This window comes from Paralichthys olivaceus, chromosome 21, assembly GCF_024713975.1.
Source record: "Paralichthys olivaceus isolate ysfri-2021 chromosome 21, ASM2471397v2, whole genome shotgun sequence".
Lineage (NCBI taxonomy): Eukaryota > Metazoa > Chordata > Actinopteri > Pleuronectiformes > Paralichthyidae > Paralichthys > Paralichthys olivaceus.
This window is the reverse complement of record NC_091113.1, coordinates 18,648,005-18,663,913: the sequence shown is the minus strand read 5'-3', so window position 1 is coordinate 18,663,913 and position 15,909 is coordinate 18,648,005. Positions and strand designations below refer to the sequence as shown.

The window sequence follows — 15,909 nt, the reverse complement described above, 5'->3', positions numbered from 1 at the left end:
GGGGGGAGAGCGGGTTGCCCTCTAACCAGAAGATTGGCGGTTCCATCCAAGTTTTCCTCATTCCACATGTTGAAATGTCATTGGGCAAGAGGCTGAACCCCAAATTGGAGCCATAATTAAAACATTCACAGTAAAGTTTTTAAAAGCTGTGCTTGCCCCTTGGCAAATTCAGAGTTTGTAAAACTGGAGTTCTGTCCCACAGACTGGAAGTGTGTTAGAGCTGTATTTAATTATAAAAAAACATTCTGCATCTACTGATGTGAAACATATCTTGGAAATACATAGTTGCGGGCCGCTGCTCCCACTATATACATCACGCACTGTGCATAGGGCACAGAGTGCCACAGGGGAATCGACAATTATGATCATCGTCATTCCGTCATAAAGATGAATTGGTGAGTAATTGAGAGGCCTAGAGACACTGTTATCTAAAGACCAGAAGATGCACAGCTTCATACCATAGAGTCCTGGCATTTAGTTGGGTACATATTCTGACTTTCATTCTAGGAAATGCAGTAGTTATACCAGAAACCACATCAAGCAGCTCCGCTGGAGAACTTCAGCTGCCTGTGTGAAAACCGCGACAAAAGGAAAGGTTTGATGTAGGCCTGGGCCGATAATCAATAAATCAATTAATCGCACATAAATAAATTAAATTAAAATGAACTCGATAATTTTTCCGGCCTCGATACATTGCCATGTGCATGCGCGTTTGTTTTCCTTGTCTCTCGCCTCCAAGCAGGCTGGATGACAAGAGGATTCCCTCTGTGCTTGGTCTCAGCACCTGGGGGCGTTTGTTCCATAGCGGAATGAACGGAGTGAACCCTCTTGTCAGTCATCCAGCCTCTTTGTCTCTGTAGGGGGAGGCGGGGCCCCTACACATGCTACACACACAGAGTGCAGTGAGTGAGCGTCGTGCGGAGCAACACGAGGAGAAAAGATGATTGCAAAGTCAAATGCCACAGCCCCGGTGTGGGAGTATTTCGGCTTCAAACCGAATGAGCAAGGTGAGCCCATCAACACGGACGAACCAGTTCAAAAGTGGTGGCAACAAAAAAAGGCAACACAACAAACTTGCATGCCCATCTGAAGCATAACCACCCAACCCAGTTTAACCAGCTGGGGAAACAAAGTGCACCTCGAGATGCAGAGCCTTCGTCCCGACAGTCAACACTCACTGAGGCGTTTGGACGACAAAGTAAATATAAACGGAACGGCGCAAAATGGTGTGCGCTCATTGAAAGTGAAGTTAGCTGCATCGCAAAAGGTAAAAAACACTGAGAAATAAAAGTTTATTGTCTTTGAAAGGGTGTGCATTATTATGATATATTATCATGTTGACAATAATATCGTTTATCGGCAATAATTCGTGTGATAATATATCGTCCAGCAAAATTTGTTATCGTCTCAGGCCTAGTTTGATGTTGCACTGTGAGCCACATTGAAGCACAGATGGTGTTTGACTGCGTGCCAGGTGAATCGGTTCACCATCACTCTCCCTAAGCCTTGGCATTAAACATTTCACATTTGAATACATTCCAAATGTATGAGGTATGCAAACAAAGTCACCAAGCTAACCAAATGCACTTTACTATTACTAATTGTGCCTTATCAAATGGTAAATTTTACAAAATACATTGCTAATGCTAGTTACTGATAGCCTTATAAGCTAGTGGGCTTTACATAATATTTAGGCTGGGTCCAAATATCATCAGACAGGACCAGGCTGCCACAAAGTTAATACTTATCGCATATAAAATCATTATGATAATGAATTATTGAAGCTGACAAACAATAGAAAAACAAGACTTACTGTGCACAGATCAATTTCCTGTTGAGCAGTGGAGGCAGAACCAGAGCAGCTGCTGACAGCGAACCTGATGAAGCACTGCAGTGTATTGATAGAACTGCTTTTGCTGTCAGTCTCACACTGTTCTGGCTTCGATATCCCATCCTTAACTCTATAAAATCACCAGGAACATAATTCTCCTCTCTCAAATGAGCACTGCATACAACCCCATTGTTCGGGACAGATCCAGCAGTAAAATCGCGTCTTTCACCTGCAGAAAACGCACCCAGGCACGGAAGGTAGGGCCACACCTGGGAAGCAGTGGCGGTTGGTTAATAGAGGGTGCTAGGGCGCCGCCCTCCCTTGTGGAGAGTGTTTTATTTATTCTTTTATTTAAAAAAATCTAACATTAGCTTATTATTATTTCAGCATTTATGTGTTTAAATTTCACAATAACGTGTGTTGTATAACATATAAATAAATATGTTTAGTGGAAATGTGTTGGAAACGAGTGTTCTTCTCTCCAAACTCCATTCGAGAAGAGAACTTTAGTTGAAGAACTGCGAAAAAGGTAAAGCGTACACCCAAGGATTTGTGTGCATACTCTACTTAATATCTGAGCACAAGGGCAACAACTATTAATAATTTACCTTATTTATCAATCGGCTGATTATTATGTTTTTTGTATATATTATTTTGATTTAGTTTTCTAAGTTTAGTTTAGGTCTTTGTTTGTGCAGTATGCAGTATAATGCTTTCTGTTTTTGTATAAAAATGACTGACATGTTTATTATTGTTTGATTAAATAAACTCCTACTATTTCACAAAGAACTGGTATCCTGCAGTTTGTGTTAAATCGCAGTGGGATGGTTACTGAAAACTGAGTATGGCACGGCACAGTCCCACCAAGAATATTTTTCATCACTGCTCAAAAGATAGGGCCACACCTTTTTCTGTCAGGTAAACTGCAGACACGATATCCTGACAGGTTATCGTGTCTGCAGTTTACCTGACCCCCCCCCCCCCCCTTTTGCCGAAATTCAGTCTGCTTTAGTCTGCTCAGAAGGTTTCCACGAAAACATAAAAAGTCCTGGGTTAGCTCTTTAAATAATCATTTTCAAGCAAGGCTATGTATGAATTTCATAACAAACAATATGCAAGTTGCTCTTTTAGTAACAGCCAGGGAAGGCGTAGGCGTTGGTGGGTTAGTGGATGGGGGGATCGATGGTGGACAAAGGGACAGAGGCAGAAAGCAGAAAAAGAGGGATGTATGAACAGATCTCAGACTGATAAAATATAATTTTACCTGCATAAAATTCAGGACCATATACAGCTCCAACTACTGGATTCAGCTTCCAGCCTGCAAAGGAGACACAAACAACACACACACACACAAACACACACACAGGATAAATGTTAATATTTCTCCATGAAGCTGTGTATCATAATGCCAGGCTTGCTGCTTCTATCTTGAATTGTTGCACCAAAGTACTGATTTCTAAATTTTTTGGTTGACCAATAAATTAACTTTTACAAATTTGAAACCCACTCTCCTTTTTCTTGTTCTTTTGGTTGTTGTACTTCTTCTTCTCCCATGCATGTGTGTGTGTGTTTATTTATGTATGTACAGGTTTGGCCTGCACTGGCCTGATGACAGTGACAAATGGAAACCCTGTTATGGCTTATTCTCTGTTTCTGCACCCTTAAACAAGATAGACGCGCATGTGTGTATGCTTACGTGTCTGGCTATTTGATTCTCTCCCCTGTATGTCCATCCCCTCCCCCTTGCTTTTTTTTGAGTTTTTGCAGCTCTCATCATCCTCTACCTCTCCTTCCATCACTGTTCCATTCCATCCACATCTGTAGAAATAACCTAAAGCCCCTCCCCTCCCTCTTTAGGTATGTATCCTGGCTCTTTTTATTGGCACTTTTCATTTACAAAATCACTTTCTCATCCATTTACCAAATCACTTTCTCATCCATTGACCAAATCGTCCTTGTCCTCCATGAAAAAGTCCCCACCTCCATCTCCAATCTTAATCTTTTTCTGCTTACCACTCATAAGAAAAGATTTAACTTTGCTATTTGCATGACATATCACAATGGTCTCTCTGTTTGTACTGTCCACACTTGGCAAGTGTATTCTTAGTGGTAATGGGAAGTCCATTGCTGAGTTTGGTGGAATTTGGACACGTGAATTATCAAAAAATGTAATAACTTGAAAAATCAAGCATGAGTGTTAGTGTGAGGGTGGGGTGGGGTGGGGTGCGTGTCTTAATTGTCAGTTGAATTGAAGCCAGTTGAATCTTCTACGTCCTTGAATAAATTAAAGCAGTGGTTAACTTGGCGCTGGGACAAACCATTTGGATTATTTTATTTTATCTATTTCCCTATATCGGACTGATACAGTCACTGGTGCAGCAGTTTATTCAGAATCACTACTGACTAACATTTATTCAGAATCACACTTATTCAGAATCAATTTCTGTTTGGCAATCTTTCTTCACAGCAAAAGTAAAACGTTAGTTTTGAGCTGCAATGCTTTATATCAAGCTGAATTACAGAAGTTGTGAATTTGGGTCTACAGATTGTGTTAATTGCTGATATGTCTTATATGAAAAAATAACATCAGTTCAGTAAATCATTCAATAGTAATTAAGAGTTTCATTTTATGACACATTAACACACATTTGTGTGTGGGTGTAAGATTTAGGTGAAAGGGATTTTTGGCAGAAATTGAATATAGAATAATCCTAGTGATGTTTTCACTGGTGCGTTTCATCTAAATTGTATGAATTGTTGTTTTCTTCACCATAGAATGGACCCTTTATATTTAAAAACTTTATATTATAGAGGGGGGGTCCTCTTTGTGTTGGGAAGGGGAGGGTGAGATGAGTATTCAGCTGCAACATGAAAGTTCACCTCTGGATGTCACTAAATTCTACACACTGAACCTTTAACACTGCATCATAGACTGTATATAAATTACATGTGCACACAACGTGCAGTGACAGAATATTGTAGAACTTTTTAATCAGGGCTCACTAATGACAAGGAATAATTCTGAAGTAGCTCCAGAACATTGCCACAGGCCAAGCAAACAAGCAGGTTTAGAACGGGCACTGCACTATTTAATCAAATGTGAACAAGTCTTTATATGTGAAGACAGAATCTGCTGACTAGCTTCCATTTATAGCTTTTGGTTTTCTTTCCATTTAGAGTGCCAGCTCAATGGCTATAGTTGGATGTTAAAGTATAACTTCACCCCTAAGTTTTGGCTGTGGCTGTCCTGAAAAAATGTGGCTGTCCTGAAAAAATGCCTTCAGAAGTGCAGCACACATTTTTGTGACAAAAATTTTGTATGAAGTAGAGGCTTCTTGCGTCTGGATTTTCCTTACACCCAAGCACACTTCTTTGCGGGCCATTTTAATCACTAATACAGTCAGCTGGTGATGACTAGGCCTGTCAAGATAATAAATTTTGCTGGAAAATATAGTGTCCCAGAAATGATTGCGATAAAGGCTAGTATAGTCATTATATTGGACCATTTCCATTCCCACCTTGTTCAGATTTAATGGAGGCTCAACAAAGAATTCAGAAGTCTGAGATATCCATCTCATATGCAACTGTGAATTTACCATATAAATACACTGCAACTAGTAATGTTACATTTTATTTCCCTTGCCATATAGCTGCATGCATTTATTAATTTTACTTTGTAATGTTGTTGATTTTTATGGTCGATTACACTGTTGTTCCATCAATGATTCTCTATAAGCTACATTTGTGTACACCTTCTGCCTTGTATTGGTTTATTGGGTCACGGTGGACTACAAATTTTAGATTTGAATATGATTAAACCAGGGTTTCTGCAGGTACCAGCAAATCTAATTTAAGGCTTTTTAATGCCATTTCAAATGCCCATGACTAACTGCAAATACTATACGTGTGCATACTTACCTATATACACACACAAAAAATATCCATATCCAACTCTGAATTAAATTGCAAGCATTTCATTTGACAATGATAATATAAGATATTTGAGAATCTAAATAATTGACATAAACTGTCACTCTATAAAGAAATTGAAATGGCTCATGAGACAGCTTACAATGTCAAAATCTATTTGCAAATATTTCAAAATTTCTAATTTCAAAAAGTACCAGTATCCATCAAGCTTATGTTTGTGGACTGTCCTGACACTGAACACACAACCCACAATTTGATCTGTCTGGAGAGTGAAGGAAAAAACTGAAACTTTCAACTTGAAGGCTGGAACATAACATTTGCATTAAGTTCAGTACTTGACGTAACAAAGAAATCACTGGGATTTAACTTTGTATGATAATTAGTGCATGTGCCTTAGTTCATTCACTTTTAGTTCCAACTCTGTCTCAACATTTTTCAGTTCAAGGCATTTGTCCTTGTATCTCCTCCTTAGAGTATTAGATTTTGTGATCATCTGAGCCATGAGAGTGCCAGATTTGTTTTTGGCCTTCTTAGCGAGTTGATCAGCATCCTTCTGAAGGCTGGCGCACACCTCCGTCAACACTGCCTTTTTCTTTTTCAGTTCTCCCAGCTCATCTTCCAATGCTTTTTTCTTAAGTCCGTGCATGGCACCCTCTTTCTTCCTCCTTTCTTCGTCAAGGTAGATCCTATATCTAAAGTATTTTGAATTTTTTTTAATGCCTCTGGAAATCTTATTTAATACTTTTTAATGCCATTTAAGGCCTTAATTTTAGCAAAATTTATTTAATGACTTTTAATGCTTTTTAATGACCCGCAGAAACCCTGTAAACAGAATATATTTACATTTTTTAACATGTAGCCACAATTTTTCCTTAATCATAAACATCAAAAAACAATACAACAAATATACATCATAAACCACATTGGGAGAGAAGCATTCATTTTAAAAGCCTATACAACAGCTCTGAAAATGTGTACCTGAGGACACACAAAGTCACTAAGACACAAAGTTCTTTAATAATGAATCTACCAAATGTTCTATGGATTGATAATTTTGCAGAAACTACTCAATCACTATATTCAATCAATGTAATGTGCCCACTCCACTCTTTGATATTAATGCTCTCTGCAATCTGCACAGTCACACTGCACTCTCTGTGCACAGTCACACTGCACTCTCTGTGCATTGTCTGTCACCTGCGTCCAGATCAGCCAAGAGCCATTGCAAAGGCTGAGTTACAACCAGTAGAGGGCAGTCACTAAGCATTTTTACCAAAGGGTATAATTCAATCTCTGCACTACAATGTCAGGATGTTGACCTGAATCAATCAACAACACTACTTAATATCCATATACATTGGGTTTCAGACGTATAAAATGGTTTAGAGATTTAGGTACACCAGGTGAAAAAATGAATTGGAGAAAAAGTAAGCATAATAATGGAAGAAATTAAAGGACAGCAACAATTAGGAGATATGCAAAAATATGGTCATAAAGCTGAATTCTCACCATTTGTGTAAGGGTTTGCCACCTTTTTGTTTGTCATTACTCTGGCAGTGGCATTGTTGACCTGTTGACAGACATACAGATGTTAATGTAAGGACGCACACACACACACACTCACTCACTCACACATAAAAACAGCAAACAACAAGAAACACAGAGCAAACAACAGGCAAAAACTGCACAATGAGAATAATCCCCAATATAAGCTTTTTTCATGCCATGCTGTAATTTTAGCATTTCACCAAGTGAGGCTACATGCAGTGAGTCACGGATGATGTACAACAAAATTATATTCAAGAACAAGTCCTCCCACCTAAACAACCATATAGGCCATTTAATTTGTCCTTGCCCCCTGACATGAGTTACAGAAGTTATGCCACTGATTAACCATTAACATTTTTAGAATCAGTAACTATTTTTAATAATGAGAAATGTTATAGTTTTGTGCAACAAATAGATAGTTAGGTATAGGGAAGAATCAAGGATTGGTTCAAACAAGTACTTTGCTAACTTTAGATGACATTCACCATTGTAGTTAAACAGAAAAATGTCATCAGACTTTGCTCCCACTAGATGGCTAATTTTAATACTTGAACTGAAATATAGTACTCATACAACTGTATTCACTTATAAGAATGACACTGTCCCTCGAGATAGCAAGATGTCATTTAACAATGAAAAGTAACTAATTTTCTTTATTGTTATAAAAAAAATGTTTTTAAGTAACTCTGGGTCATACTGAGATGCTTACACAAACTTTTTTTTAACTTACGGTAGTCAGTATTGTCCCCAAGGGTGAATGTGATTTGCATACAGTAGTCACACACCTATTGAGTTGTTTTTGGAATGGGAGGACAGTCTTAAAATATATAATTTAAACAACATGTAAAAAGTGGAATGGTTCTCCACAGAATTTGGGTCACACAATAATTAATATAAAACATTTTGTATGGAAAAACTGCTTGAAATCCACTTTTGGAGGTGCTTTTGTGTGATAATGTATTTCTCACAACAATCCATAAATAGTGGAACAACCTTGTCTGCTCTGATACACTACTGGAAAATTCACCTGCTATTCATTGTACTGCAACATCTGGTAGAAAAGGAACTATTTTCAAGGTGTTTATTTTGCAAAGCCACAAAATACAGTGAGAATTGCAAAACATTTCATTGCCATGTTTTAGTTATTTTCACAGTTACATTGATGTGAATGCTATGTCTCCAGACAGCAACTTAAATGTAAATATTAGATCGCTCTTTATTTCACTACTATTTCATTTTCTATATTCTCAATACTACCACTAATTTAGCAATATAAAATATATATGTTTTATCTGCTCAATATGCTTTTTCATGATTCTGTTTAGGTCAGAGATCTTGTTCAATATGAAGAAAGTCCAGGGTAATTATTCAAAAAGTCAAACGTGAGGGATGAGACATGATTTGTTCATTTAACTAAAGACTTAAATAAAACAAATAATAATAATCTTTCTTCAGTTACAATAAACATCTGTGATGCTTTGCACTTAAAATGTGATGTTGGAAGTCTCTCCTCTTAGTGATGGTTAGTGTGCTTGCATTGTTGGAAACCCATCTGCATCTTCAGTAGGTGTCTCACATTCAAGGACGTTTCCACCCCTTATATGTCCCTCTATACAGTACATCTCACCTCAGGCAGCAAAGAATATATTATTCTTCACCTGCAGAAAGACTCCAACTGCTGTGTCTCCCAAGCCACTTACATCTTGAGCTAGTCTCTGCTGCCATTGCAATCCCCCTGGTTTTTTTTTCAGTTGTTTGGGTTCCAAACCAATCTTCTGCAGAAAATAGATAATTTAATGTTGCTTAGGAGGGAATAAGGATGCAAGCACCTTGTCAACCAGATCCTGGTACTTTGCTCTCTTCTGTTGGTGAGAGGTCTGTCCATTTAGCAATTTCCATTAAGACCTTGCAATGCCTCTATCTGCACTTTCAGACATCCAATAAGGATGTGATTCAGGGTACAGATGCTTTCTCCATGCTGCTTAGAAGACGCGTCATCCTCTTTGCCCCAGACCTTTAGGTTGTAAGGATTTGGCAACAGGTCAGCAACAGCGGGCAGGAGGAGGGTCAACTTTCCGGGTCAGTAGCCCAGATTTCCTTCCACGACATGGATCTCTCAATTGTCTGGTCCCACTGCATCCACTGGCCTTGGTAGGCGAGCCCTGCCGCTTTTACACAGCAGTCTTTTTCCAAGCATGGTGCTAATTGCTCTTGCCTTGGTAGCTTTGATTTCCTCTACCACTGATGAGACTGGTAAGCTGAGCTCGGAGGGCTTATTAAAGGTTTATCAAGATGAAATGTGGGAGAATAACCAGCCAAATTCATGAAAAACATGAACAGCATCATTTTTAGTCTCCATTTTTCCATGTAACACACAACCATCAGCCTTTTCCATCACCTTAATCCATGTGGCAAATCACAGAGCTTTGTTTTCTAAATCAGACATCATTTAAAGTGCCTTACCTTTGGCTGCAACTACAGACCCAATATCGTTGACTGTGTTTAAGTAGAATGTGTTGGATTCGAACCAATATATACACTCTCCATTACATATTACAGCTCTCGACAACTTTCTTATCATCATTCCATCTCCACTCCTCATTTTTGGCTTCCTACCATCACAGAAGCTTCAGAGCTTAACACTGCTATTTGGTCAATAGGCATCACCCTGGCCTCATTTCAAACATATACACTGAGTGAAATACAATACACCTCTCTGCTCCTGTTAAACAGTCCCCTGGCAATTAGATGCACCAAACGGCAGTTACTAGCCCTTCCTGGCCATCTCATTTACGCAGTCTACATTGTTCCTCAAGCTGTCCAACTGTCCCCTCTCTCTCTATGATAGGGTGGCAATTGACAATGTGTGAAAAATAGGAATGCATATATGGCAACATTCCCTATCTTCCTGGAATGACATTACCTTATTCTATCACAACTTCATCACTCAACTCGTGGTCATTCAACTATAGAAACAAGTCCTTCCATAGTTTTTGGTGGCTACTATAGAGGGACTATTTTGCTTTTACTATGTCAAGTAGAATTCAAATCTCTAGATTCAGACTCAACACTCTCCTTCTGTGCTCTATGAGCTATATCCAATCATCATAGCTGCCAGTCTGTGGGGGCACAAATGGTTTAGGAAGTCTATAATCATTCACACTGACAACAATGCAGAAGTTGAGATTAAACATAAGGGCTGATCTCAATGTCACAATGCAGTTTCAGCACAGCTCAGACTCCTGGATACCATAACAACATAGAAGATTCTTACCAGGAAATATCTGTGGAAGCTTTTTTGAATATGTTAATGGTAAAAGAAAGTAGCAGTAATTTGCTCGATGAACCTTGCTGAGTCAAAATGAAAAAAAAATGCCCAGGGAAATGGATTTAGTGAACAGAAAGATTTGAATCTCAATAAAACATTATGATAATATCCACTAACTGCTAAGGTTTGAGGGAACAAGTTTTCAAAATGTGTAAAACACACTGGTAGATCATTGATTGTCATTTGGAAGGAGTTTATTTTAAGTAAGGGATGACAAACTCAAATCAAAAACCACTGACCCAAACACACATGACAAAACCCATCATAAGCAAAGCAGAATTAAGCATTCATGCCATAAAACACTGCAACACACTAAAAATATCTGTCTTTCTCTTTGTCACACACACTTACGGATCAGGGTTCGGCATGCAGTATTCAAGGTGCAGCAGGCAGGTGGGAGAGAAGAAATAGAAGTAGGGAAGAGAGAGAAGGGAGGGAGCACTGCAGGAAGGAGAGAGCAAGGAAAGAAAGAGTCATGGGGAGGGATCAAGAGAAGAGGAGGGAGTATAGGAAGAAAGGAGAGAGAGGAAAAGGAAGGCACCTCGATTTTCCGTCCTTCTACGATTGTACCATTTAGTTTCTCCCTTGCACGATCAGCATCTGCACTTGTTTCGAATGTTACAAACCCAAAGCCCTGCAGTGGCAAGGAGGTGGAGTTAAATAAAGGAAAGAAGTCAATAAATGAGATGATGAAACAAACAGGTAAAGAAAGAGAAAACACACAAAGCAACGATGAGAGAGCTGCAGGTCGATAGGGAGGTGTAGCTCTAGAGGGGCATAAGCTAGAGTGACATCAGGCTCTCTCTCTCTGTCACACACACACACACACACATAAATGCATTTATCTTTTCTTTCAACATATTTTATTGGTGTTTTTGTGTGCAGACGCAATAAGTGCCTTAACACATAATGGAGTTTTGGATGTGAATATTTTGGGTATGTTGTGAGGTTCAGTGTGAAACCCTGTGAAAGCAGACAACTGCCATACAATTACAATCTCTATGTGATCAGTCAGTTGTGACCCTCTGAGCTCTAGGACTCTGCTCGCTCTTGACATCCTGTCTGCGTCTCAGACTGGGCCTGGGAATACAGCTCACTTAACTTCTGTTATATTTTTGGCCTATTTACATTATGTGAGAATTATATGTGAGATTTAATACATCTGCAACAAACCCTTAATATGCCAGTATTTCATTACCTTTAGAATTAATCCAAAGTTATGTCCTCAAAACCTTCTAGAGGTCAATAATTAGTTAAAGACAGTGGTTTCCTAAAGTCTCAAACCATTACGGGTTGCACTTAAGAAAGAACAAATTACTCATGCTGTACTTTTTTCAGTCTCTAGTGGCTGAAATTACAATACTTATTTTTTTAGAGGCTCTGCATAAGTTATTCTTGGTGTACTTTAATTAGTATTTCATACTTTTGTGGCATATCATCACCTTCAGTTAACACCACTGTACAACTGGTGTGAGGCTGAATGTTAAGTCACGAATGGATCAGCTGAGAACAGTGTTTGAACAATTACTGTCATTGGTGCAGTCAATGAGGGGTATTCAAAAACAACAAACAGATATACAGGTCAAAAGTCACAGGCCACAACTGTAAAACCAGTCACTGGTTTTTATCTACCTGCAGACCCGACAACAGTGGTGCCCCCAGAAATTTACTGATATACCATGTTTGTTGTTCTAGAGTTAATGTAATTTGAAGGAGGGAACTGACCAGCACCTTCATGACACCTATAGGGATCCCACCAGAGACCAGGACTTGGTGCAGTGTGACACAAGTGTAGGAGGTGGTCGGGAAAGCTAGGTCGATGTCAGCATCAGGACCAAGAAGAACATCCTATAAGGTGTACAAGCACTGCCCCGAGCTATTACACCTGCTTTGGAGAATCCTCAAGCCTTCTGTCTTCTGGATGAGAGGCAAAAAGGCACACCACTGGCAGCTCGCAGTAGGAGTGTGGATTCCAAAAGAGGAGAACTCAGAGAACCTCACCCAGTTTTGAATCATCTCGTTGCTGCGTGTTCAGCATCATAGCTAAAGGCAGATTGTTTCCTCGGAAATGGATACATCAACACACTCCAGGTGAGTTCCAGGCTGTCTTAAACACACAGGCTAGTCACACTGCTACCCAGAGAAGCTAGGGAGAGCAAGCATGATCCGGTGGTGCTGTGGTAAAGACCTGGTCAATGCTTATGGCTCTATGCCCCACAAGCTGGTGCAGGAGGTGCTGGAGAGGCACCATGTGTCAGTCCCAGTAAGGGACCTCATCCTGGATTATTACAGCGATTTCAGCCTGAGAGTCTCAGCAGGGTCAAAAACATTGGAGTTGCACAGACTGGAGGTTGGAATCATCACAGGCTGCTCCATCTGAGTAATCCTGTTTGCACTGGCGATGAACATGATGCTGAAATCTGCTGAGACAGAGGGCAGAGGCCCCAAATCAAAATCCAGGATCCACTAAAGCACCAATTTGTGCCTTATGGATTAACAGTTAAGGGGCTGGATAGGCTGGTGGGATGGGCCAGGATGTCCTTCAAGCAAGATAAATCAAGATCCTTGGTGTTGAAGAAAGGCAGAGTGGTGAATAAGTTTTGTTTCTCAGTCTCAGAAACACCGATCCCCACCCTCTCTGAGAAACTGGTGAAAAGTCTGGAGAAGATCTTTGACAATAGCCTCAGGGATACAGCATCCATTAAAAAACACCTGTGAGGAGCTGGAGGGATGGCTGAAGGATGACGACAAGACTTGTCCACACGCAAATTTCAAGGCATGGATTTACCAGCAAAGGATTCTGCCAAGGATCAGGCACAGTCGCGGCTGGACCACGGAGTCCTTGTTGGAGCTATGACCAGAGGAAGGGCTAAGAACCTTCACAACCACTGGTGGGATGACCAGGTATTCAAGACAATCACAGAGAGTATCTGCAGTGCCATCACCAGCAGCCAGAGGTCAAAAATGGCGAAGGAGTCGATCAGCTTCATCTGAGTCCGAGAGAAAGAAACAAGGACTCCCAAAGCAACATTGGGGCTGCTCAACAAGGCACAGGACAGGCAGCTGACAGTGGACTTGGTCAGGCAGCTTTAGTTCCCTAAGCATGTCACCAAGACCACCCTCAGACCTGACATCATCCTGGTGTCAGAGGCAACAAAAGAACATCATCATGATGGAGCTTACTGTGCCATAGAAGGGCCATATGGATGAGGCCTTTGAAAGGAAATGGGAGAAATATGAGGGCCTTGTCAAGCAAAAGCCACAGACAAATTTGGAAGGCAACATGCTTACCTGTGGTGATGAGGCTATGCAGGACGGCCCCTCTGCAGAGCTTACACTGCACTTGGCATCACAAGAGAAAGAAAGAGGAAGACCATCTACAACAACAACAGAGGCTGCAGAGAAAGCCACTAGTTGGCTCTGGATTAAGAGAGCAGATCCGTGGGAGAGTGCTGCTAGGGTCAGCTGGATCGCCTGAGAGAGGGTGTCTGATAGTCAAAAGACCCCAAAACCCCAATGATCTCAGGAACATCAGTGCTGATTTACCCTAGCTTAGCATCAGAAGATGTTTCATTACAAAATAATTATATGCAATGCATAGACTAACAGCGGAACAGTTTGCAGTTCCACAACAATTTAGTTGTATTTCGTATCTTTATCAGTGTTTCCTGTTCCAGTTTTTTAATGAACCAAATTGTTTTCACGCTCACAGTGATACTCAACATCTTTAAGTATGTGTCCATTGCCTCATTGTAGACATGTTTGCAGTGCTCTTTGCTTTGCTCCCTCCCTCTCTCTCTCTCTCTCTCTCTCTCCATTTGCAGTGTCAAAACATCAATTAAGTTTTTACTGTCCTTATAGGCAGCCCTTGCCAAAACTTTGAGCTGTAGTTCAAAGTTTGTTGGTTTATTTTTTCAGAACCACACACACACACACACACACAATTCAAATGCATCAAAGAGCAGTGAATTGATCAACTGTCTCCTGATTTAAGAGTTGAGTTTTTGGTATTGGAGACAATGAAATCCACATGACTTGTCTGGCAGACCTGACAGTTTATGTGTCCTTGTCCAATCAAACTGTAATTGCTTTTTTCCAGATACTATGTGTGAACTGCACCCAATGTTTTAATCTTAATACAGGATTCACTACTTTCTGCTAATCACAAGTAACACTCAGGCCAAGTATTCTATATGCAAATAATGCAGTTGTGTTTTAATGTAAACTAGCTAAATCTTAGATTCAATAATGTCCAGAATTTTGGCTGGGTTGAGTATAGAAGCATTTTGTTGATGCTTATTTCTTTAGAAATATAGGTTGGGCAAGCTAGCCAGGCTGGTTGCAGAATGTGTGAATCCCAATGTCAGCGTTAAGATAAGCGGGAGCAATTCATTTTATGTCATAATGTATGACAGTTCGGTCAGGTGTATAAGCTGCCTGAAGGCAAGTGTCAGTGATAAGTCCATAATTACTATAAGACAGAGGGAAAGAGAGCAATGAAGACAGTGAGGAGTGGAGGACAACAAAGGAATAGGAGGCCTGGGGACAAATACAGCCAGCTAGAAAAAGTAAGTATGACAGAATGTTCATGAATGTATGGTTGTTGTGCACTTACCTTGGAGCCTCGCTCGTTAAAAATAATCTCCACATCTAAAATCTTGCCAAATTGCTGCAGAAGTCAGGAAGGGAAAAGAAAGACGGGATAAAAAAAGCAGAAAAGGGAAAGTATTAATTAGAACATGGTACCTGCACGTTTACCTCCTTTAAAAGGCTTCCTGTGTGTGTCCAAACTTACAAAGCATTATACAGGACCATACCAAAACATCCTCCCTGTCATCAGACAATTACAAAGTCCTTCTCACCCTACAATGAGATAAATGAAATAAAAATGTACTTATTCTGTGAGTGTGTGTGTCTGTGTGTGTGTGTGTGTGTGTTTGTGAGTCTGTGAGTGAGAGCTGGCTAGTGGATGCAAATGCTATAGCAGTGCAATGCCTCAGCATGCACCACTGATTTTAATGATGCCCATCGTCCTGCCTTTCGTCTCCCATTAAAGCCATAATATTTCTAGTGGAGGAAAAATACACATCATTTAGAAATGGGGTGTGTGAGGAATGGGTGAGAGAGAGTTAAGGGATAACCCATGATAAATTATAGATTTGTTTGATCTGCTCATAGTGCTAATCATCATAGTAATCTCCTGTCAAACTTCTCTCTCATCAGTCTAACTATACAGTGGTACTATACAACTATACAGGTTCTCTTCAGATCG

General features: G+C 40.0%; 1 protein-coding gene across 9 annotated transcripts in view; it reads right to left on the bottom strand.

Annotated features, from left to right (window-relative positions):
- The window catches only part of rbfox3a (RNA binding fox-1 homolog 3a), a 530,829-nt gene that overhangs the window by 50,606 nt on the left and 464,314 nt on the right, over positions 1-15,909 (bottom strand). For 7 of the 9 annotated variants that reach the window (XM_069517543.1, XM_069517539.1, XM_069517541.1 and 4 more), the window contains 4 exons: positions 15,253-15,306; positions 11,179-11,271; positions 7,271-7,331; positions 3,096-3,149 (listed from right to left, as the gene is read on the bottom strand). In XM_069517543.1, coding sequence (XP_069373644.1) covers positions 3,096-3,149; positions 7,271-7,331; positions 11,179-11,271; positions 15,253-15,306 — 262 coding nt within the window. Of the gene's footprint in view, positions 1-3,095; positions 3,150-7,270; positions 7,332-10,988; positions 11,272-15,252; positions 15,307-15,909 lie in introns of all 9 variants that reach the window. The other 2 variants (XM_069517547.1, XM_069517542.1) reach the window with 2 other exon arrangements.